Here is a 23,356-nt window from a genome sequence, read left to right on the forward strand (position 1 = left end):
GTCTATCTGGTTAAGTTACATTAACTGCCTTAAACTTAAGTAATAACAAAAAATTTAACTCTGCAGTTGTATTCCACAGTAATAATAGCAGCAGCCCCGCTTTTTCTACGGTCTACACTTGTGACGTTTTCAGTGGTGCATGATGGTCATTGTAGTTTAAAGGTAGGTCAGCGGTTGTTTGTTTACTCGGCGGGTCAAGGCGGACCCTACTGTCGACAGCAGCAACAGATATTTTGTTTAGTTGTAATATTTGCCATCCATCTACGGAATCAAGATGATAATATGAAGAACTGAGGATCTGTATATTATCGTCGTGTACGCCGTCGCCTTCTGGGGCAAGGTAAGAAGACGCTTTCATATCTCTTTTACGCTAGCTAGCTTGCTAACGTTATCTGTGTGTATGACCGCCGCCCACCATTTGTTATTTGTGGCCGTTGTTAATTTTACGTTAAGTTAATATTTTGAGGGATGAACAAACTGTAAATCAAATGAACCAAGCCAACCTCCTCTGAAAAGTCAAATAACGTTAGCTAGTGCCACTGTTATGTTTGAATAGTTGACCTAGTTTAGTTGTTTTTCAGCAGAAACCCTTTACCTTTCTAATGTTAAAAGTTAGTCGGTATATAATGATCCGTTCTCGCTAGTTTCTCTCTTTGCTTCAGTTCTATGTATTTGGTTTTTTTTGTTTATGGTCTGGTTTAATGTATAATCCACATAATAAAACTAGGTCGGGGTTATGTAGGTTTTTGGGGGTGGGGGTTACTTCCACTTCACATGATACCTTACACCCAGTAGGTGTGGTTTAGGAGACAACACAATTTATATGCCCTCTTCTGCCCTCGCGATTTTCACTTGGACCTCAACACAGAGCCGTTGAAATATGTTGTTTTTCAGGATGAGGGACCTTCAGAGCATTGACAGCTTGCTCTTGCAAGAGCTGAAGTCATGTTGTGCGAAAGAGTACAACTTTCTTCCCAGGGAAACTGGCCTGAAGATGATGGAGTCGGCTCCCGCAGAGGTAGCCCACTGACCTAATTTTACATTTTTGGCTGTCTGTGCAGGCAGCAAGTGGAGATGGTTTTGCAAATGTCTGCTATTTTCAGTGCTTTGTAGCTAATAATCAATTGTGTATTTTCAGAATCACAATGGAGTATCGGCAAAATGCAGAGATGCCAAAGTGGAGGATCTGTGGGGCCTTACCAATTTCTTTGGCTACAGCACCCAGACTTTTGTTCAAGCTGTCAATCTGCTGGACAGATTCCTCACCATTATGAAGGTGTGATTTTAATTAAACAGCCACATGTATAATATGTATTTTCAGCTATGTTTTTTTTTGGTCTTTCACCAATAAAAAAGGAGCAAGACAACAATGTCCTCGTTTGACATCGATTCATGTGATATTGACTCACTTATCACTGTTGTGGTATCTTGACAGGTGCAGCCCAAACACTTGCCCTGTATTGGAGTCTGCTGCCTCCACATTGCAGCCAAAATGGTTGAGGAGGAGTGCAATATCTCACCCACCCATGAACTCATTCGCATCAGCCAAAGCAAGTTCACCGTCTCTGACCTCTGTCGTATGGAGAAGATCATCTCAGAGAAGCTCAGCCTGGAGCCCAAAGCCGTGACAGCCTTAACCTTTCTACACCTCTTCCACTCAGCCTTTGTATCCCTGTCTTTTGGAAGGTAAACAATTTAATTTTCTTATTTTTTTAAATTATTATTAATGATGCGTTACCCTGGTTTGCATGACGTTGGTCAAAAGGATTCTGCTTCATGAGAAATATACTGGAGGATCACATGAGGATTCCCTCTATATTTTAAGGGAGGAGATCCCAAGCATTGGGAGACTGGAAGCCCAGCTAAAAGCCTGCTTATGCCGACTTGCTTTCTCTAAGGCAAAAGTAAGGATTGTTCTCAGGCGACAATTTCACAGCATAGCAACACTGACTCTGAGTCCCAGGTCTCATAAGTCTGTCGTTTTTCTCCCCCACAGCCATCAGTGCTGGCACTGTCCCTCGTTGCTCAGGAGTTTCAAGCCCTTCAGTCCACCACCATGTTGAAGATTGTACAGCAATTCCAAAGGCACCTAAAGGTATGATCAGGACGATGTAATGACACTAGTTAGTTCTTCATTATGTGTGCTATTGTCTCTTGTGTTCTTAAGAAATAACCCGGCAAGACCTTTCTTATTTCTCTGTAGCTTATTAGCATATAGTTATGCTGATCAGGGCAGAAACCTAACTGTCTTGTCCCCTGTTCACTGTGGCTGATAGATTCCAAAATTCACCAGCTACTTTCACTATTTTAGCATCCCCATAGGTTTTTAGAGTAGAACAGGACCTCTTGACAATGGCTGGTTCCCTGTAAAAGTGCTGGTAGGGCAGGCAAATTTACCAGCATTTGGCAGGTATAAATTTCCCACCCTGGCACTAATGTGCTAATCTGCATATAAGCCTCTTACAATCATTTTTGGCTTCTTGACTCCTCTATCTCCAGCATTTGCTTCACTTCTTAGCTCATTATTATAAATCTGTTATGAGTAAGCTAAACTATTCTATATGGCATGATGGTGCGACTTACTTGCCTGGTCATGTGCAGATACAGTGTGTGGAAACAAACAACGCGTGACACGCAGTGACAGCGTATTTCAAGACTCTATTTCTGTCCTCTCCTTCGCCGGCCTCTCAGATGTTTCCTGTTTCTTTTCTTCACAGATCAGTGACAGTGAGCTGCTCTACTGGAGGGAACTTGTGGCCAAGTGCATGACTGAATACTGCTCAAGTGAATGTAACAAACCAGACAACAAAAAGCTTGTTTGGATCGTGTCCAGGCGGACAGCACAGAATCTGCAGGCCAATCACTTCAGTGTACCTGGCCTGCCAACCATTCCAGAGGGGAGCTGGGATGAGAGCGAGAGGTTAATAGTCCAGTTCCATTTCACTCCTACTGCACTTCTTCAGATTGAAAACACTGTTGTACTGAAACATTGACAAAATAATAATTCCCGAGTGCCATGGCACCCATAGAAGAAAACTTACTTTTAATAGATTCTTTTACTTAGATTCTCTTACTTTTAAGTCTGCAGGCGGCTTTAGTGGTTTGTGACACGCAAAATGAGAATATAATTGTCTGGTGGAGTAGACGATCTCACCAACCTCAGCCAAAATTTACCAGCATTTCGCTAACGGCTAGTTTACAAATCCCATCCTGACTGTATTATTGCCTCACTTGATTTTGCACTGACATTAAACAGTCATACAGGAAGAAATCTATCGTAGAAGAGCAAGAGATACTAATTTCTCCACTGATAGTAGGCTCAATAGATCAGAATGCAATGCAGCCACAAGACGTGTTGCGTATAGAGTAAGGGGCGTGACCCTCACTTATTCTTGACTGGAAACACTCGCTCTCTCCACCTACACGTATAGCTCACAGCTGAATGCAACAATTTACACCCGTTCTCTGTGGGTTGTCCAAACTAAATCTGGGAAATGTAGGAAATGAGTAACTGAAGTAGAAGTAGACGAGGCAGATTGAGGGAAAGTGGGTTCTCCAAAAAAGTAAATTACACTTCATCACAAAGTAAGTCCTGAAATGCACTGAACATCACAGATTGATGATAGGTAACAGTGTGAGAGCATCTGAGGGAGGGATTTTTCCTTTTAAGTTAATGTGTCACAGGCTCGGTGGTTAATGATCTCCTCCTCTCTCGTAGCGAGGACTCCTGTGAGGACATGAGCTGTGAAGAGGACAGCCTGTGCGGCTCCCCGGGGAGCAACGCCGAAGGAGCCTTTTTCCCCTCTGCCTTCCACAACTGCAGAAAGTGATGATGCTTCCTCATCATCTGGTAGATGTGTAACTGTCCCCTCAATTGTAACTGCTTTAATGTGGTCACCGTGTTTCTGAACAAACCTGTTTCCTTTTTTTATTGCCATATCATATGCACCGTGAGGATGCTAAGTGACAGGTCTGGGTCATCAAGTGCCTGTGTTAATCCAGTTTACTGTTTGCTCTTTCTTTTTCTTCTTTTTTTTAATCTTATTGTAATCACGCAAAACTGAAAATTGCAATATATTGGCAGCTTGATGACAATACATCCGAATTTCTTTTTTTAAGATCTTCTGTGTGTCAATCTGTGTCCAACCTTGACACATTCCAGGAAACATACTAAAGCACAATGGAAACATTTCTCTTATGGATGTCAGTCATGAGGTACACTAACTGTTGAATACCTGCTAACATACTAGCACATCCTCAATCTTTTTGCTTTGTTTTTTTTTTAAACAGTTTTTATACTTAAAGCAATACATATTGTGCAAATTTGTGTAATAGCTACACAACTCTAATGTGACATGTATGAGATTGTAGTGTGAAAATACAGGACTGTATATGCATGGAGACTTTGATGGAAATATATTATTGTGAATGGACGTTATTCATGTTAATCGAGATTAGCCTACTGTAAAAAAAATATTTTCAAAAACTGAAAAAAATGTAGATAACATGTAAAAAAGAGGAAAAAATATATGTTTTGTGAATGCATTGGTGTCTTGTATATCAACATAATGTCTCAAATGAAACATGTTGGGAGGGAATTAATCCTTCCAAATAAAAAAATACCTTTTTATATACCAGTTTTGGATTAATTTAGCTTTCTGTATCAATCAGACGCCTTTGCCTATATGCATTGCATACGGAATTTTCGACTTTAATGGTGGTGAACTGAGGCATGGAGGGATTTTCAACCCATTCATTTTATTATTAGACAATCATTCCTTTATGCTGCGAGTTGAATGGCTCGGTATGCAGAGAAGCCTGGGTCGAGGAGGGGTGGGTGATGGGTGGGAGGGGGTCTTTGCTGGCTGGATGTGTTGACACGCATTTCTGATCCATCTCCTTGATTAAACTGGCTGCCGAGAGAGGAATTGCAGCTGAGTGTGAAAGCCAGGGGCTGGGCGCGCAGGAATGAGAGCGGACGGAGACGCGGCATCACCATGCAGCCGACCACCATCTCTCCTCGCCGTCCATTTTTACACCATATGAAATGATGAAATCTACCATCAACTCCGTATTTTGCAGACATCAACCTTCCCACCCGAGCGATGACAACCTCCTAGGCCAACGTATCGCTCGCACATAGGGAATGAAATAACACTCCCCAAGATGGTCCGCATCGCAAACGCCCTGGGTTTGGTTATTCTAAGCGTCGCTCTCCTCATCCTGTCGCTGATTAGTTATGTATCGCTCAGAAAGGACAGCTTCTTCACCTCCTCTAAATATGACATGGGGGGTCCGAGGATCATGTTCCATGCTGGATTTCGGTGAGTGTAGTTTCAAGAGAGATTTGTTTTGCTGATGTGATGCTGTGTGAATATAAAACCTGCCACTTTAGGCCTGTGCGCCCCTGCTGCAACACAGGAGTCCGGCCTAGTAGGTGTGCATAAATCAAATGAAAACGGCAGATACAGGCTTATAAAGGGAAACGCATCACTTTCCCTCCATTCAGCCTTGTTTTGAATAGGCAGTCCTTCCATCAGCCTCCTTTCAATCAAAAACGGAGAGCTGTCCAAGGTGCTGAGATTGCGTTTGTAGTCTGGGGCGCTGGTGTGACCTAAATGCTGGCATCATACCACATCCACTTTTGTTGCTCAAACATACTTTACGTAACGAGATTGTTGTTCTCAGGTCTCAGTTTGCCATGAATTTCCTGGACCCGTCCTTCATCCCGTTAACGAACGCCCTGAACGAAGAGCTGCAAGGGAAACCTTCCAGATGGAAATTCAATAGGACCGCTTTTTATCAGCAAAGGTAAGATCATGCTCTTCTTATACTGATTTCTATTGCACCACGCAACTAAACCCCTTGACTTTATCCCTGAAATGTCTTTACATTACACACACATTAATTACCCGTTAAAACAACATAGCTTTCAAAATGTAGGGGTCAGTATCATGGGTTTATAAGGGATCTATTCATGAGTTGATTCACGGAGATACCAGTAATTAAGGGATTTTTTATGCCTTTTGTGCATGGTGGGGTTATTAATGGAAAGTTTCTGTCTCCTTCATTATATTACAAAGGAGCAGTCAAAAATGAAGGGGGGTGTTTAAGGTCTCCTCAGTAACTCCCTAATTTCATGTGGATTTTGCATGAATTAAAGGGTGAATTCATGTCAATTCATGTTAATGTGAGGTTATTTGAAGGGATAAGTGGTTTGCAGTGTGATTCACAGTCTCAGAAAGGTTTTGCATCCCTGAATAGGCTTTCTGTCGTCCTGAGGATATGCCATACGCAGCCTGTCCACAGTGAGAGGGACAGTTTCCTGTGAGAGGGACAGTTTGGCCTAGTGGTTAGAGGAGGATCCGGTGTTGGCAAGCATCCGCCCTGCTGAGGTGTGCCTTGAGCAAGACACTAAATCCTGTACCAGCTCCAGGGCTGCTGCTCTGGAGTTGGACCCGTACTCTGACTTCCCTGATGAGGGAGGCAAGCAAAAACTGTTTCCCTACATAATCAAAAACGTATCACATTACTATAGTATTGCATCTTTAAAGGAAAATTTCACCCTCGGATACTGTTACACTATTGTATGTCATCAATCTGTGATGCCAATGCATTCCAGGAGTTATGTTGTGATGAAGCGTTGTAATTTACTTCTTTGGCTGTACCCACTTTCCCCTCAACCTTCCCAGAATGCCTTTCAACAACTCCCAGAGAACGGGTGTGAGCTTGTTACATTCAGCTGTGGGTTATACATGTAGGTAGATTATGGTCTCTTAGGGAGAAATTGGTATCTTCACCTGGATTTCTCCCTGTATGGTTGTGAATGTGGGTGCAAAAATGGTCTAGAACGAGGTCCTTCCTCTATTTTGAGGGACTAACACCAAACCTGACATTTACCGTTGATGATTTAGATAGGTGAAGGTTTTCTGCTGTTAAACTCCATTGTAGCTGCTGGAAATATCTTGAAGTGATGTCACATTGTCTAAGTTTGGCCAGTAAGAAAAAAACACCACCAAACAACAAAATTAACCCAGAAATGCAAGGTACATCACCAATAACTGTTTTTCTAACAGTGTTAAAGTGTTTTATGGTGGATTTCCCCCTCCCTATCTTTCAGGAAAGAGATCTTCAACTACATTGACATCGCCAACAACTTCTCCCTCACCAAGAGCGGCGTGCGCGTGGGCCAGCTGATGCACTTTGACTACTCCAGCCACAAGTATGTCTTCTCCATCAGCAACAACTTCAAGTCCCTGCTCCCAGACATCTCTCCCATTATCAACAAGCATTACAACGTGTGCGCCGTGGTGGGCAACAGCGGCATCCTGACAGGCAGCCGCTGCGGCACTGAGATCGACCAGGCCGACTTTGTCTTCCGCTGCAACTTTGCGCCCACGGAGGTCTACTACAAGGACGTGGGCAGGAAGACCAACATGACCACCTTTAACCCCAGCATCCTGGAGAGGTACTACAATAACTTGCTGACCATTCAAGACAGGAATAACTTCTTCCTCAACCTGAAGAAGCTGGAGGGAGCCATCCTGTGGATCCCCGCCTTCTTTCTCCACACCTCAGCCACAGTAACCAGGACCCTGGTGGACTTCTTTGTGGAGCACAAGGGCCAACTGAAGATCGAGCTGGCCTGGCCGGGCAATATCATGCAGGATGTCAACAAGTAAGAAATGGGGGGGAGTAATGTTGACGTTATTGTTAGTTTAGTTTTTGTACAGCTGAGCTGGATAACACAATCTAAATGGCAACAAAACACAACATGGTGGAAAACAGGAAAACAACAACCAGATGCATTAAATGACATGGGGAAATAAAATAAATTCAAATAGAGCTGATGGAGAAAATGAAGTAAAGGAAGTGAGATTGCGATATAGTGAAAAGGTTGAATTTCAGACGGAAGGGATCAATCATGGTATTCTGCTCACAGTGTTATCAGATACTATTTTTTTAGGGAATGCTGTTATTTCTAGTTTTCTAGTTTCTAATTTTGTCATTTGCCCCCACAGATACTGGAAGACTAAAAACCTATCTCCCAAACGGCTCAGCACTGGAATCCTCATGTACACTCTAGCCTCCGCCATGTGCGAGGAGATCCACCTCTACGGCTTCTGGCCCTTCGGCTGGGACCCCAACACGGGCAAAGAGCTGCCCTACCACTACTACGACAAGAAAGGGACCAAATTCACCACCAAGTGGCAGGAGACCCACCAGCTGCCCAGCGAGTTCAAGCTGCTCTACAAGATGCACGGGGACGGCGTGACCAAACTCAGCCTGTCACACTGCGCTTAGACATTCTGACGGTTAAGAGGTGACTCCAGAGACCGCCGCGACCCAGATACATCAACTCAGCTCAGACTTCTGTTGTGACGCAGACCCGCAATTGCATGATAAGCGTTAAGACATTTCATGACACCCCCCCCCCCCCCCCCCATTCTAGAAAACACACGCTCATGACGCCAACACCGCATCTAGCCTCTCTCAGCCACTCACACGGTTATTCGCACCAGGTCGTTGAGGTTTGCTCGGGACGTAAATTATTGACTTGTCACAGCTGTGTTGTTGCTCCTTTGGTAATGTTGCGTTCAGTACTACAGGTTAGACACGTGCTGCTCACTTGCTTCCCATTATCCTCCTTTGCATGGCTGCTGGTAGTGGCTAAACGGCTTGAATAGAACAAACGTTGTGTATCTATCTTAACTGGAGTCCGCAGGGGATTCAACTGTGGAAACATGAATAATCAAATCTTCCCAATTCTGTTTTGAAAGAGAACACAGTATCGATTGAGGTATAACGCTACCATTAAGCCTTTAACAAAGGTATACTGATTCTGTACACTTTAATCACTGCCTAATCTCAGGGAAGGAGTTAGATCAGTGTTTTTTGTAATCAGATTCAATGCCTCGACGGAGGTGCAAATCCTGTTTTCAGTCCTATTTTCCCCTGGAGGTGCCAGGCAGTCTGCACCGCCCTGGAAGATGGTATTTGTTTACAATACTGAACCCTATACCTGTATGTCTTTTATTGTCCTAAGACAGCATGACTGTCCGCTTCAAATTTTGTTGAGATTCTTCAAATTTTTGGAATAAGAATCAACATTCCAACAACAAGCCATAGACTCACCTTATTTTCGGAGGGACAATAGTATCTTATCATTATAATACAGAATTTTAGAAAAAAAAAAGTATAGGCCTACATTAGGTTCTGAGACTATAAGACGTTTAAAGTATCTTCAAAAACATTATCAGGAAATACAGTTTATCTAACGTTTTGAGCGCTCACATAGTTTTTGAAATATGTCATATACACCAACAACTGATCTTGTTGTCTACCACTATTTCATTCTTATTCAACCACAACAAATGACACCTTGAATCCAATGCATTAGTTATCACAGAGCTTTTGTTGACCAGGGGGAAATTATTTATTCAGCACACAACCATATCACTTCCAATATTTGACACAAATCAGAGAAATGAACTGTTTAATGACCTACTGCATCTTGTTTAAAGAGCATGATCCATTATCTGAATGGCATTGCATGCGAGAGGCACTAACAAATCTTTTAGGGAAGTTTTGTACAACCTTTTTGAAGATTGTTTTGAGGGTAAAATTGAGTTATTTGCTATTGTTTATATTCCTGATGATATTCCTTAGAATATTGCCAGTGACTTTATATGAGAGATGTTTCAAGGAAAAAACTAAAAAAAAAAATCCTATTCCTATATTCCACATGGGACCAAACCTCTTATTGCTCATTTTGTCTCAGATAGAAACAAAGATCAAACTTTATTTTTGTATCTGTAGATTATCTTGGCTTCTCAGAAAACAGGCAACCCTATCATGCCAAACTGAACTCGGACTAGACCGGCGTGTCGGGGGTTGGTGACTGAGGATGACTGGGCCCAAACAGTGATAGCTAGCCCCATGATTGCCTCATGACTCACAACACGTGCTCATGTTGAAAGTCAAGCTTATACGGAGGTTTAACACACACACACACACACACACACACACATACACAGACTGGTGTAGTCATTCAATTGAACCAGAGGTGGTGGTATGCCTTTGTGCGTGTTCAGCTTTAGCATGGTAGGCATACGGATCCTTTCGCTTGTCCATTCTGTCTCACACAAACCTTTTTTTTTTTTTTTCCCATCTCCGTGGGGCAAGAAAGGCATTTCAGATAATCACTCACACGTCTCCTCTCCCAATCACAACGCACTCATCGTTAGGGAAACCATGACACAAATCTGACATTTAAGTTTTAATAGTTGAATCTTAGGCTATCTAGTTACTGTCATGAATGTGTATTTAAAGAGTAAATTCTGTAGTCACACTTAGAATGTTTTGTAAGTACACCAAAGAGAAAAATGTTACCTTATAGCTGAATGTGGAGTGATTTGGGATTTTGGATGCTGTATGACAACTAACATGTTATCGTAGAGGAATATGGAATATCATTGTCGTTCTCCTTAATTTGATGTAGGATGTCAAAAATTGTTGTGGCACAAAGGGGAATTAGCTACTGTGTGGTAATCATTAAAAACTTAGCTTCTTTGGCTTCATCCAAGGTATTGTGGTGGAATTGTACTGTTTGTGACCCCATGAATGTCCTCCTCCTATGAATATTTTTGTTCTTTGACAAACACACCAGCACTCACCATGAATGCTGGACATTTACCCCCTCTCAAAAACCTTCTCTTTTCAAATTCAATGCATCTAATGTGTGTAAAACATAATGATACTAATGGAATCTGCGAGTATTGTAATTCCATTCAAAATAACAGTAAGAGCTTTCCGTGCATTACTTTTTCCATGACAAGCGGCATACATGATTTAAACATAAAATGACTTTATTCAAAATGCAGCTCTACATACAGCATCTGCTCCAGGAACCCTTTAACATTCTTGTACTTTCTTCAATCTGCATGGCAATTTTGTTCCATCATCCATTTAAAAAAAAAAGGCTTAGCTGCTTATGTACATGTCGTATAAAAGTCAGAACTCATGTAAGGGACTTTGCTATCTTGGTTGTTCTAACAAAAATTATCGTCCATATAAAGAAATGTAATCATGACTTAAATGTTTTTCGATTATACTCCATGATAAATATACGTTATGTGCCTGCATATTCTTTCCATCAATGCCTCAATGTGTCAAATAAAAACAGTATTTTTCTCTGATATGACCATTTCAAAATTATAATGTACCTTTTTCTGAACCACAGCCACTTGGTGTCGTGTCAAAACACAGATCCCAGTTTTTATAGCAGGATCTTCCATCTATTTTCAGTTCCTATTTACAGATTTAAAAAAAACATGGGATTATACTGTGGCACACTGTGCTGCGCTTTTCTGACAAATTTGAACATGGGCAACTAACAATACACAGGTTGTGAATAAATAGCATTACAGTGCAGCAAATACCAAGAGAGGGACACACACTGTATAAACAACAGTAAATGGGCCAGCTTTTCAAAGCTCTACTACTCTCAAATATGGATTTTTGTTAATTTTAGCATCTCAAATTATCTGCTGTGTTTAACTGAGCAAGCCCCACCCACCCGGCACCCGAGACAGGCTCCAGCAAACGCTACAATCTCAAAATACAGTGTGACCTGGGGAAAATCTGACAGAGTGCTTGTTGGTGGCAACATGTCCGCCTATCAGCAGGCGCACCTCCTCCTGACGGGGGCCACCTCCACCTCGTGGCTGGCGACAGGGCTGCCGTTGGGCTCGCAGCTCTGCCCCCCATCGGTGCTCTGCTCCATCCGCTTCATCACCAGGTCCAGCAGGGTCGTCACCGCCTTGTCCACCTCAGCACCTGTGGCCGCACTCGTCTCAAAGTAGGGGATCCTGAGGAGAGGGAAGAGAGGACTTGACACATCTAGGAAAGCCACATTCACTGTGTTTATTAGGAAGGAGAGCAGTGCAGCTCACTGTCACCATCTTCTGGTGAACTGGTAAAAAGAAGCTAAGTGGTGCAAATGCAAACCTATCTAACGGTAAGTAATCTACTGTATATCAGTGGTTCTCAAACAGGGGGTCGGGACCCCCCAGGGGGTCATGAGATCATTTTGAGGGGGGGTCATGAGATGATTTATGGGATTGGAAAAAAACATATTTCTACTCTACAAATGTATTATCATGTGTTATTTTTCTCAAATTTTGGCTTTTTTTTCTTGTGAAATACTGAATAGTTTTCAGCCTCTAGGCCTCCTCTGATAATCTAATGAAACAAACCGAAAAGGGAAAATAAGTTTTTGGGTGAGCTGTTCACCACTCTGAATAAGCAGCCTGTGACCGGTTTGAGAACCACTGATCTTTGTGGATTATGTGTGAAGCAAGTTACAGATATTTGTGTGAAGTGGCTCAGCTGAGGGAAATCAGTGCAAAATCAAACTGGCCATCTGCTTTGAATTTGATTCATGTTTCCCAATAGACAGGATCTGATGTAACTAAGTCTTGCGCTATTGAGGATCAGCAATGCCAATGTAGAAGCCTGGCTTAGGTGTTGGAGGGAAGGGGTGGAAGTGGGTGAGAAGTGGGTGAGAGGGCAACTTCCATCACAGATGATTTATTTTGGGTCACAACACCTCAAAAAAACCACCCGCCCCTCCACGCAGACCAGACCTACATTCATCTACACTACACTTCTTCACATAGACTCACACACAGCATCTCACCCACAGATGATAGCAATTTATGCCTCACCCATATCTGTCTGCCAGATCTTTGGCCTGCCTGGCATGAACATCCCTCAGGTCCTGGAGGTCTGCCTTGGTGCCCACCAGCACTATGTCTGGGCTGTCACAGTATGCGTTGGCCTGTAGCTGACCTGAACCAACACAGAGGCAATAATTTACTCCCATATAGTGCAAATTAATATGTGTAACAGAGCAAATTTGAACCTGTGTCCGCCAGTTAGGACACCAAACCAGAAACTGGGTGTGAATGTGAAGCACGGCGTTGCTGTGCTGTGCTCAGTCAGCCATCACTGGATGAATAAAGGTTACAATTTTGAAGGTTATCATGTAGGCTGACTGACATAGGGAACCTTCCATCTAACCTTTAGCAGCAACAAGAGGGAATACATTTTAAATGGTATTTTAATAGCAAACTCTTGACTGAAGGAGACAGTTTGAAGTCTGACGGAGGCAGTCTGACTGAAGCCAGACCATCGATCTACAGCAGAGCGGGCTACTTAGATGACACATACTCATCCAGTTCCTGACGTTGAGGAAGCTTTGCTGATTGGTCAAGTCGAACATCAGCAGAAAGCCCATAGCGTCTCTAAAGAAAGCTGTAGTGAGGCTGCGGAACCTGAAAAGGAGTGTAAAGCTTTTATTACACAACTTAAAATGACCTATGAATCTAGATTTTTTTCAAGTCTATCAAAATACTTATATACTGTATGTATACTATATATATATATATATATATATGTATACTGTATATGTGGTGAATATAAGGGACAAAAAAGAACAAGAGCAGCTCAAATGAACTCTGAAGCGAACATCTATATTTATTCATAGGGCGTGAATACCTCTCCTGTCCCGCTGTGTCCCAGAGCTGAAGGTGGACTCTGAAGTTCCTCTCGGTGGTCCCATCAGCACCCTTCCCTGTGTACATCTGAACCAAACCATAAGGCATCACAGTCCAACAGATGTGACTTACATGCAAAGACATTAAAAAAAATGTTTTGTTTGCTCCTGAGCTGTGCCAACCTCTAAACACTTCTGTACTGGAGGATATTTTCAGACACAAAGACAACATGTCAATTATAAAACAAACAAGTAATACTTCAGCCTTTAAAGTCACATTGAAATTATAATTTTTTTTGCCTTTTTAGGTCATCATACCATACACCTATTTTACAAATGATGCTAAAAAAATGGCAAAAATGTTATTTTCTTGTATGTTTAGTTCAAAATCTCATTACTTTTACTTCCTGGAAAACTGAAAATGTTTAATGGTGACTTCATCGTGTACCAGAACCACCCACCATGAACCGCCCCTCCCACCCCCCCTAACTGAAATCCCATTGATTTACACTTTTGCATGATCCCTCTCCACGTTATGTCCCGCCCCAATATCCTGTTTCAACAGGAAATACATCACATTAAGGAGGCAAGATGCTCCCAAAATACGGTTTAATTGTGACTTTAAGGTCATGTATGGGTGAAATGCAAACATATTTAGGTATAGAAATAAAGAAAATTTATTTTATAATGTAATATATTTAAAATAACAGTAGTGTAGAGTTTCCCACTGCACCACTCACCACTCTCTTTTCCCTGAAGTCGATCCCCACTGTGGTGGTGAACTTGCGGTTGAACTTGTTGTCGGTGTACCTGTAGAGGAAGGTGGTCTTTCCCACTCCCGAGTCCCCCAGCGCCAGCAGCTTGATCAGATAGTCATAGTCCCCTTCGGCCATTGTGCAGCTGGGTGCTCAACCTGCCCTGGAGTTGAAGTCACAGTACAATGCTATGCTGATTTGATGCATCATGTACCAAACTCCAAGCTGGAAAACTTGCTGGAGGGCCACTCCAGCACATAAATGCACTCTTTGTTCTGATAGTGCACCACTACCCCGTTAACCCCATACTGTACATTACAGTAAGTGCTTATAGGGTGAGTATACTAGAATAAAGAAACTGTGAAATGTTAGAGGCATAGCTGAAATATTCAGTCTGAGGCTGCAGGACCATCACACAGACTTAGTGGGACGTCATAACTCCCCAGTCATTAAACGCTGATCAGAGAGGGGCGAGCACATGACTGGAGCTGCCTTCCACATGAGCAGTCAAATGCCTCTCCAGACTTTTCTCTAACTGCTGAGCAAAACATTGCCTGTTTCACAGACAGAACTCCTTTTATTGACTATGGCCAGCCAGCTCAACACTGCGTGACGCCACTCAGGTCAATGCACTGCTTCAGTTACACTTGCAGCTTATGCAAGACGGCATATTAACGATGCCACGGAAAATCATATTTAGTTCAAAAGAAGTGGTTCATAGCCCTCGAGGGCAGAAATAATCTTAAAGAATATCATTCTTGTTTATTCTGAAAGTTCTACTTGCTGTCAAGGTTTAAGGGCGTTTGTGATATTTAGGAAATAGTTACTGTCATGCAACTCAGATTCCATTAGCACAGCAGTGACACGATATAGGATACTCCCATGAAATCTACAGTCATTTCCCAAGTGCATGATTAAACGTATTGGATTCTATACAATCAGCAGAGCGGGAGAGGGAGGGGAGAGGCTGAGTAAACAACATGACAAAAACCCTCTAACTTACAGCAGGTACTATATTTGTCTGACATTAACACTTGCATCATTTCCTTGAGTAGAATACAGTTTTAAATCTTTGTAGAGGAGTATCAAAATGTATTTTGGTTATTTTGTAAAACATATCCACAGTCCACAAGGCAAATAAAATCCAGACTACATCTAAACTCAGTCATCATGCAGCACAATCAAAATGTTCCCAACAAATGTGGACCCAGTATCCAAAAAAATTATGACCGCAAACCTGAAAATGAAATGATGAAAGCCAACAGTGCCACAGCTCCCTTGAGCGAACTAAAAGTAATAAACTCTATCTTACCAATCTAGCCGGAAGAAGCGCCAACTTCCATTCAGAAGGAGCTCAACTCGTCCGGGTAAAATAAAATAGTCACTATCATGATGTGATGGGACATACTACAGTCTGAACCTTTCCCCTTCTCACATGTGATCCAGGGAGGAGTTTCAGGCTAACACGAACCAAGCAGGGCTGTGTGTTCACAGACCTTGTGTTTTCTGGTATTTCTCATGAGGAAAGAGGCTCTTTGAAAACTGGATTGTGTCCCTGTCGACAAATAATGTGTGCCTCTGTGGATTTCAGTGGAAATCGTCCAACCGGGGAACTGGCCCCACTTCTAGAGGCTCAGGGAAGTAATCCTGCTGCCTAAAACAATGTTGCACAATAAAAGAAACAGTGAACCTAGATCTATAAACTAATTTTAGGTCCTGTTAAGATAGGTAAGTTAATATGCTTTGCAAAATACTGCAATTAAAATGTCTGGTGCAACTGTATAACAGCTGCAATTAGGTTTATAAGGGATGACATAATGAGGGCAATGGAAGAATTTAACATTTTTGGGGAGGAGGGACTCCACAATGTTCAATGCGTGTGCAAAACCAAGCAGTTTGCCAGTGTTTTCAATTCAATATTCAGTTTCATAAAGGAATTGAGTTTTATTTCCAAAAAGGTAACTAATCTGCATATTTACATTGATATGTACAGTATACACACCATATGAGAGAAACAACTCAAAAATAGAATCTCTGAAAGAAAAATAATATATCAAAATATGTGTTTGTCCACATTTGCATCATCTTCAACTGTCTTTGGTGAAATCCAGTTCACAATGGACAACTCTAACTGGGTTTGAAATACTTGAGCAAGCTGTTTGCCTGACTGCCTTTTGCTGCAGCCTTTCTGTCTTTGGTCACTGAGCTCCTCCCCTGTTTCCTAGAGGAGGGGGTCTTCAAAACCGGCTTCTGTTGCTTCCATTCAGACATCAACTCCCTCTGGACGTCTGGGGGGAGCTGGGAGAACACCTCAGGGTCCACGTCTACCGGGAACCGACAGTCAGAAGACCGGGGCGACGGCGGCCTCCCTTCTTCCATGACGGTTTCTCCTGGTGCTGCTCTCGGGCCCGGAGGCCACTGCTGATTCACGGTGATAATTTTGTCAGATGAATCCAAATCGCTTACAGTCTCTTTTCTGTCTTTGAGACTGTGTGAGTCAGTGTGTGTGGAAGGGCCGGGGAGGGAGTTTGCGTAGGCGGGGGATAACAGCTCCTTCTGGATTTCCTCGGGAAGAAGCCCGAACACTTCCGGGTCAACGTTGGGGGGCAATCGACAAGTCAACTTTGGAGTGTTATTGGTTTCATTGGGGTCTGACCTCGCTGTGCTGCAGGCTGCTTTCTGAGGCTGTGGAGCCGCTACAGGGACGACAGCGCTCTGCTTTGTGGGTAATACATGTAGTGCTCTCTTAGCTCTGGGAGGGCTTTCTGCAGGTATGGTCATTTGTAAAGTACCTTGAGCAGTCATACCCTCTGTGCTGCTGTGCTCCATGTCACATCCAAACCGATGATCCATGAAGGGACTAATCCCACTTGGAGAGAAATCGTCCTATTGGAGAAAAAAGGGGGAGGAGCACAAATGATTCCCAGAATTTCAAACCTAGATTTCCAGAGGGCTTCAAACCTTCAAACACAGGCTGATCTGTGCTTCTCAGAAGGGACATTCAGTAGTCATCATGTAGCAGCAGAGTATGAAAGGATGTCATTCTAAGCAAATTCCAAGACATTACTCACAGATAACATCAACATACTGTAAGTTTATACATGTACCTTCAAAGTAGAGCTGAACAATTAATACAAAAAAAAAAACACAAACAAAATTGCAATATGAACTTCTGCAATTTACAAATCACAGAGGATGCAATTAATTGCTTAGGGCGTTCAAAATGGATTTCTAAACAAGGTGTTCTGTCAAATAATCACAATTATATTTTTGGTCAATATCTTTCAGCCCTAATTCAAAGGACTCTCAAAAGAAAAAAAGCATCTGAAAGGTGATGACAAGCCTGATCAGACTGTGCTACTTGACTGTCAGTCAGAAGGTATTACCTGGTTTTGCGAAGCACTCTGTGTTTTTCTGGGAGAAGTGCTGTGTGTGAAGAAGGAGGTAATGGAGCCCTTGCCGCCGGCTGCAGCCCCTCTGGCCTGCAGGTTAGCGAAGCAGACGTTGATGAGGGTGAGGTGGAAGGCTGCGCTGCCGTCCACCATCTTGTGAAAGAGCTTCATGGCCAGGGTGACCAGCTGGACCGGGGCGTCACTGCTGCCTACAGAAGACGAGATAGGAAATGGTACTTCAACAAAAAGATCAGTAGACCTTCACTGAATGTTTTGCACAATCAACTTTGTGATCACACTACTTTAAAAAAGCAATTAATAATAACAAAAAACCTTATTTTTGGCAGCAGAATATGTAGACTCAAAATGATGAGGGTAAATAAAATAATAAACAATAAAATAATAGAAAATAATAAGCAATAAAAAACAGGGTTCCCACACTCACTTAATGGCTTTCAAGGTCTTGTTTGGTGAAATTCAAGGACTCAAAATTGGCCTGTTTTAATTGGACATTATGGAAGCCTCATTTTATTTACTCTGATCTCTTACTTACTCATCTTGTCAAGTTAAGAAGTCATGGAAAGAAATAATTTTAAAGAACAACTAAATCCCAAACCCAAATCTGTGTAAAGCCTGACCTCTAATGGTAAAAAGCATGCTACTGAAATAGCCATTTGTTATTGGCTGATCTTTGGTACCAGGTGATGTCACCTTCTACTGAGTCCAACAGGTGGTGACATCATCTGGTAGATGTCAGGCCTTACACAGATTTGGGTTTGGGGTTTAGTTAGTCTTTAAAACTGCTGCTGTATCAAATCTCCATCACAGGGTTTTGAGGCATACTGATGAACTTGGAGCTCCAGGTGATAAACTTTAATAATAAAAAAACCCCCAAAACAAGTATTTTCAAGGCTTTCCATTCATTTTACAAAGATTCACAAACTTTCAAGGATTTTCAAAGCCAGTGGGAACCGTGATAAAATGCCTACATATGCCAACCTAGACTCTTGCAGATGGGATTGTGCCTACATGACAGCGATTCTACAATATACTTCCTCTTGTGCACAAGCCTACCGGAGGTGATCTTCTGCCCTATGTGGTTGGGGATGGGACACTGCCGGCTCTCCCGACTGAACCACTTGTTGGTCGCGGAGTATCTGCGGATGGTGAGCCGGAAGGTTTGCGGCTGCCTGCCGTCTTTGTGCATCCTTGTGTTGAAACAGATTAAACAGTTTAGATTCAGTGGCTCACGTCCTAAAGGCCGCAATGACAGATGGAAGGTTTTAAGGTTTAATAGGTTGTGAAATTGTCCCACCTCTCCACTAGACTGCTCAGCAGGTCTTGAATCTTTTGCAAAACTTCTTTAGTTGAGGACATTTTCTTGAAAGAGTCTTCATCGCTGAGAGACTGAAATATACAGGGAATACTAATAAGAAAGGCAAAAAAATCACTGTGCAATGTAATATTTATACATTAAAGGGCCAATAAGTACTTTTTTTACTGTCTTACAGCACAAAATGACAATACTCTATCTGCGGAGAATGCAATGAAAGTACTTTGCCAGATGCTGAGATTTTTGTTTGATTTTTGTTTTGTGGGAAGAAAATATAGTATGGTCTGGAAGAAAGTATGGTACTTTTGAAAGAAAAATCCTCTTCACATTGGAATTATGAAAAAATACAAAGAAATAAAATATGCATTATTTAAAAGGAGGAATTATATTCCTCAAGGCAGCAGTATGTCTCTGCCAGCTGTTCTTAATGTATCTGTGAAAACAATGGAAGCCTTTTGTCTTCCAGGAGGTCGGCCAAAACTGCAGTACAACAAACAGCAGCAGCTTCTGACTATGGCAAATACATAGGTGGGTTTAGACCTTTCATGGGCATTACTGGCAAAAGCAAAAAAAAAATCACACTAGTATTAGCAGATAGTTTGATTGCAGGGCGACCCTACCCTACCTGTGGGGCCCCAGTAGGAGTGACAGGTGAGTCATCGATTCCCAGAGCCAGGTTCTTCAAGCGCTGAGCACTGGAGCCTCCGAACTCTGTCACCAAGTCAGCCAATGGGAAGAGCTGCAGGTCCTGCACACTGACCAATCCCAGGGCCTGAAGCCTCTTACTGGTCTGGTGTCCCACTCCTGGGAAGACATGATGGAACCATACATTTATAGGGAAGGATAACTACTATGAACAGCATGGGCTAGGAACAGGCCAAAATAGTGCTGAATTCAAAAACATTTAAACAATACTGCCTTCCTGAAGTCCTTAAGGTTTTTTTTATACCACCTATGCATTGTATATTATTGCATATATTTGTTCATTTTTTTTTCTTTTCCAAACACATAAAAAATTTAACTAAAGTAAACTAAACCAAACTAAACTAAAGAGCAGTAACAGCGTAAAATAGTGAAGTCCATAAGTCATTTAACAGCATTAATGGGTATAGTTTTTGGTGATAGTAAACCTAAACCTGAGTCAAAGCCCTCAACCTTTAAACACATAACAGTAGTTTTTTAGGGCAGGTTTCATAGCTAACTTGACGAATAACTCTGTAGGTTTCAGAGTTTGAATTCCACTCTTCTGTACCCGGCACTTTGCGAAGACCGCTCAGCCGGCCCATGATGTCGCCGACGTCCTGCGGCAGTAAAGTGGTCTGCTGGTTGGGTTTGAAGGAGCCCGACACCAGTTTGGCCAGCAGCTTATTGGTGGCGATGCCGGCACAGCCAGTCAGGCCCAGTTTGCTGCTGATGGCGGCTCTGAGCTCTGCTGCGATGTGTGAACCTAAAGCCAGACGCGGGTGATCGCCGGCTTCAGCATCTGAACCTGAACAGGAGAAGCACCACAGAACCGGTCTGAACACTTTAAATATCGTGGACCAAATCTCAGATGAGCAGACGCTTAACATTCTTCAAAAGATTAGAATCCAACACAGCAAAAAAGTCAGTGTCAACTTTCAGTTTCCCGCTGTCAATAATGTAATGTTCAGTTGACAAGTAGGGCTGCAACTTACAAATATTTTCATTGTCAATTAATCTGTTGATTATTTTCTCGATTAATCGATTAGTTGTTTGGTCTATAAAATGTCAGAAAATGGTGAAAAATGTGGATCAGTGTTTCCCAAAGCCCAAGATGACGTCCTCAAATGTCTTGTTTTGTCCACAACCCAAAGATATTCAGTTTACTGTCATAGAGGAGTAAAGAAACCAGAAAATATTCACATTTAAGAAGCTGGAATCAGAGAATTTTGACTTATTTTTCTTAAAAAATTACTCAAACCGATTAATAGTTGACAACTAATCGATTAATCGATTAATCGATTAATCGTTGCAGCTCTATTGACAAGTGTTGATTAGAGTGTTGTTTGTCCACTCCTACAGCTGATATGGCTCTGGGTTGGGTGTTCAAAACTATCTAAAAGTGTGGATTCAACTCTGAGAGTGTAAAAATCATCAAAATGTTGATGTTATCCAAATCTTTTGGAGTTAAATTATAGAAAAATCAACATTCATTATCACCGAAAAACTTGCTGTGAACATTCTGTGCAGCGGGAAACTGAAAGTCCAATGCAAATGTTTTATCGTTTTAGCCTCTTGGCTCGTTTCACAACTCATTTCCTGGTTTCTATGAACCGGTCGCACGGCTAGAACCACACACTGTAGGCACCGACGTGACTTACTGACACGGTTGTAGACGTGGCCTTCAAACGAATAGCCGTCAGACTTGGGTGTGTGTGTCAGCCTTCTCTCTACCATCTCTGTGACGTCCATGAAGTTCTCGTCAAATCCAAGCCTCTCTACTGATGGACAGTAGGACATCAGCAGCTCTGCATGAGGGACAAGACAAGAGGAGGCAAGGTGAGAAATGTTGACTTTGCAATAAATCAGATGAGGACATACTGTAGTTTGTAGCAGAGCTGGGCGATAATTCAATATTATAATATTATCGTTTATCATCTTTCAGTGGAATCATATGGTGATGATATGGTGATTCTGGGATATCATGATATGCAATTCTGCTGTCTAAACTGATGATAAGCAAATTTTATTTAAAAACCCTGACTAAATGAGGTATGGTGGGAATATTATTTGAAAATTTCAGCTTTGTATGACATCACACCCTAACATTACCATTCGGTTCAATGGGATGAACATTAATTTGATTAAGATGTGATTCTGCATACACGAGCCATATATATTGATATAAAAAAAAAAATCCTTATGATTATTGTGATATTGATTTCAACCATATCGCCCAGCCCTAGTTTGTAGTGCCTGATATCTTCAAGGAAAAATCCACCCTCGGATACTCTCACACTGTTATATATCATCAATCTGACATGTTCAATGCATTGTAGGAGTTATCTGGTGATGAAGTGTTGTAATTTACTCTTTTCGTGTACCCACTTGCCTCGTCTACTTCTACTTCAGTTAATGATTTCCTACATTTCCCAGATTGCCTTTCGACAATCCTCCATACAACGGGCATGAACTTTGATCATTCAGCAGTTGATAAGAAAAATACACCCCCAAACAACATAAAGGACCCAGAAATGTAAAGTACATCAACAACAGCTGGCTTTTTTTAACAGTGTTAAACGTGTTTTAGGGTGGATTTTTCCTGTAATGTTTTGTTTGTGTTGATTACTGTGATGACAGAGCAGACTACCTGTGACTTTGTAGGACATTTCCCTGTAGTGAGTCAGGTCCTCTCCTTTAACCAGCACCAGCTGAGGACATTTCTCCTTGGCATCAGTCACTGACATCATCTTGGTGACACCCAGGTCTCTTGCCACGTAGTTACAGGTGACTATGATATACTTCTGCTGAATACCTGTATTTGGATTAGAGAAGTTACTGTGCCATAAAAAAAATATTCTCCGCTTTACCACAAACACATTTGAGGACCAACGTTTGTTTTTTTCTACCAGTACATTAGATCTGATGTAACTATCTCTTGTGCAGATCTTGTGTGTAATTTTCTTTGTTTTCTCGAGATATTGAGTTATTTATGTCATATTTTTGAGATAACAAATTTTGTTTTCTCGAGATAATAATGAGATAATTTGCTTTTAAAATCATTTCAGTAAACATAGGCTATGATCACTCTGTGGAGCAATGTCAGAGCAGTAGGACTACATTGACATCACATTTTTCTTTAATCAAGGACAGGCACAGACTTGACATGATGTCATCATGATGTCATCATGACGCACCAGAGATCTGGAAATCTCTTAATTCACTCCCGTTTTCTCGAGATAACGACATTATTACATAAATAACTCGATATCTCCAGAAAACAATGAATATTATTAACTCGTTATCACGGCAAAGCGGTGTAAATAAAATGTATGAATATATGCCCTCAACGTGCTTACATAGTGTATTCATAGGGGAATAGATGAAGTAGTCAGTTTACCTAAAGGGACATTCCTCAGTTTGGGGTTTCTGATCATTTCCACCTGGGCATAGAAGCAGTCCAAGTCAAAATGTAGAATGACTCTGTGTGCAGGTGTTGGTGGTAACGTTATCTTACTGAAGCTGCTGGGCCCTGAAACAGAGAATTAATAGTAAAAATTAGTATCCAGTCGACACTCAAGATGCATAGCACAGACAGCTGTCAGGCAACCGTTTTCTTCTGTTTGTCATGAAGGCA

The 23,356-nt window shown here is 41.9% G+C and overlaps 4 protein-coding genes across 4 annotated transcripts; 2 read left to right on the forward strand and 2 right to left on the reverse strand.

Moving 5' to 3' along the window:
* The first annotated feature begins 199 nt into the window (after positions 1–199).
* LOC139666920 (cyclin-G2-like) lies at positions 200–4,590 on the forward strand. Its single transcript, XM_071546266.1, has 8 exons — positions 200–340; positions 895–1,018; positions 1,139–1,276; positions 1,436–1,686; positions 1,826–1,904; positions 1,997–2,095; positions 2,718–2,920; positions 3,719–4,590. The coding sequence occupies exons 2-8, from the start codon at positions 896–898 to the stop codon at positions 3,828–3,830; spliced, it is 1,005 nt and encodes a 334-aa protein (XP_071402367.1). The 5' UTR covers positions 200–340; position 895; the 3' UTR covers positions 3,831–4,590.
* Positions 4,591–5,157: 567 nt separating this feature from the next.
* Positions 5,158–8,304, forward strand: st8sia3 (ST8 alpha-N-acetyl-neuraminide alpha-2,8-sialyltransferase 3). Its single transcript, XM_071546280.1, has 4 exons — positions 5,158–5,324; positions 5,689–5,811; positions 7,121–7,678; positions 8,022–8,304. Exons 1-4 carry the CDS (start codon positions 5,167–5,169, stop codon positions 8,302–8,304), a joined length of 1,122 nt encoding a protein of 373 aa, XP_071402381.1. The 5' UTR covers positions 5,158–5,166.
* Positions 8,305–11,638: 3,334 nt separating this feature from the next.
* Positions 11,639–15,740, reverse strand: LOC139666917 (ras-related protein Rab-27B-like). Its single transcript, XM_071546260.1, has 6 exons — positions 15,626–15,740; positions 14,299–14,476; positions 13,561–13,646; positions 13,234–13,337; positions 12,729–12,852; positions 11,639–11,870 (listed from the first exon to the last, which is right to left on the reverse strand). The coding sequence occupies exons 2-6, from the start codon at positions 14,449–14,451 to the stop codon at positions 11,681–11,683; spliced, it is 657 nt and encodes a 218-aa protein (XP_071402361.1). The 5' UTR covers positions 14,452–14,476; positions 15,626–15,740; the 3' UTR covers positions 11,639–11,680.
* Positions 15,741–16,295: 555 nt separating this feature from the next.
* On the reverse strand, positions 16,296–23,202 carry poli (polymerase (DNA directed) iota). Its single transcript, XM_071546259.1, has 9 exons — positions 23,120–23,202; positions 22,370–22,534; positions 21,381–21,527; positions 20,291–20,527; positions 19,664–19,842; positions 19,021–19,112; positions 18,780–18,913; positions 17,700–17,914; positions 16,296–17,199 (listed from the first exon to the last, which is right to left on the reverse strand). Exons 1-9 carry the CDS (start codon positions 23,154–23,156, stop codon positions 16,441–16,443), a joined length of 1,965 nt encoding a protein of 654 aa, XP_071402360.1. The 5' UTR covers positions 23,157–23,202; the 3' UTR covers positions 16,296–16,440.
* Positions 23,203–23,356: the final 154 nt, after the last annotated feature.

Source organism: Centroberyx affinis, unplaced genomic scaffold (assembly GCF_046629955.1).
Source record: "Centroberyx affinis isolate AG114_WGS23_722 - 3 ecotype Tasmania unplaced genomic scaffold, CSIRO-AGI_Caff_v1 ptg005195l_1, whole genome shotgun sequence".
In the NCBI taxonomy this organism is placed as follows: Eukaryota; Metazoa; Chordata; class Actinopteri; order Beryciformes; family Berycidae; genus Centroberyx; species Centroberyx affinis.

Bases quoted from the DNA above. Each gene is read 5' to 3' on its own strand.
- LOC139666920 (XM_071546266.1), top strand. From the start codon at position 896: ATGAGGGACCTTCAGAGCATTGACAGCTTGCTCTTGCAAGAGCTGAAG. The intron at 1,019-1,138 runs GTAGCCCACTGA...GTGTATTTTCAG, and splicing joins TGGAGTCGGCTCCCGCAGAG to AATCACAATGGAGTATCGGC. The intron at 2,096-2,717 runs GTATGATCAGGA...TTTTCTTCACAG, and splicing joins AATTCCAAAGGCACCTAAAG to ATCAGTGACAGTGAGCTGCT.
- st8sia3 (XM_071546280.1), top strand. From the start codon at position 5,167: ATGGTCCGCATCGCAAACGCCCTGGGTTTGGTTATTCTAAGCGTCGCT. The intron at 5,812-7,120 runs GTAAGATCATGC...CCTATCTTTCAG, and splicing joins ACCGCTTTTTATCAGCAAAG to GAAAGAGATCTTCAACTACA. The intron at 7,679-8,021 runs GTAAGAAATGGG...TTGCCCCCACAG, and splicing joins ATCATGCAGGATGTCAACAA to ATACTGGAAGACTAAAAACC.
- LOC139666917 (XM_071546260.1), bottom strand. From the start codon at position 14,451: ATGGCCGAAGGGGACTATGACTATCTGATCAAGCTGCTGGCGCTGGGG. The intron at 13,338-13,560 runs GTATTCACGCCC...ACTCCTTTTCAG, and splicing joins GACACAGCGGGACAGGAGAG to GTTCCGCAGCCTCACTACAG. The intron at 11,871-12,728 runs GTGAGGCATAAA...CCCTCTCCTCAG, and splicing joins GATCTGGCAGACAGATATGG to GATCCCCTACTTTGAGACGA.
- poli (XM_071546259.1), bottom strand. From the start codon at position 23,156: ATGATCAGAAACCCCAAACTGAGGAATGTCCCTTTAG. The intron at 19,113-19,663 runs GTAGGGTAGGGT...TGTATATTTCAG, and splicing joins CTCCTACTGGGGCCCCACAG to TCTCTCAGCGATGAAGACTC. The intron at 18,914-19,020 runs GTGGGACAATTT...TTTCAACACAAG, and splicing joins CTGAGCAGTCTAGTGGAGAG to GATGCACAAAGACGGCAGGC.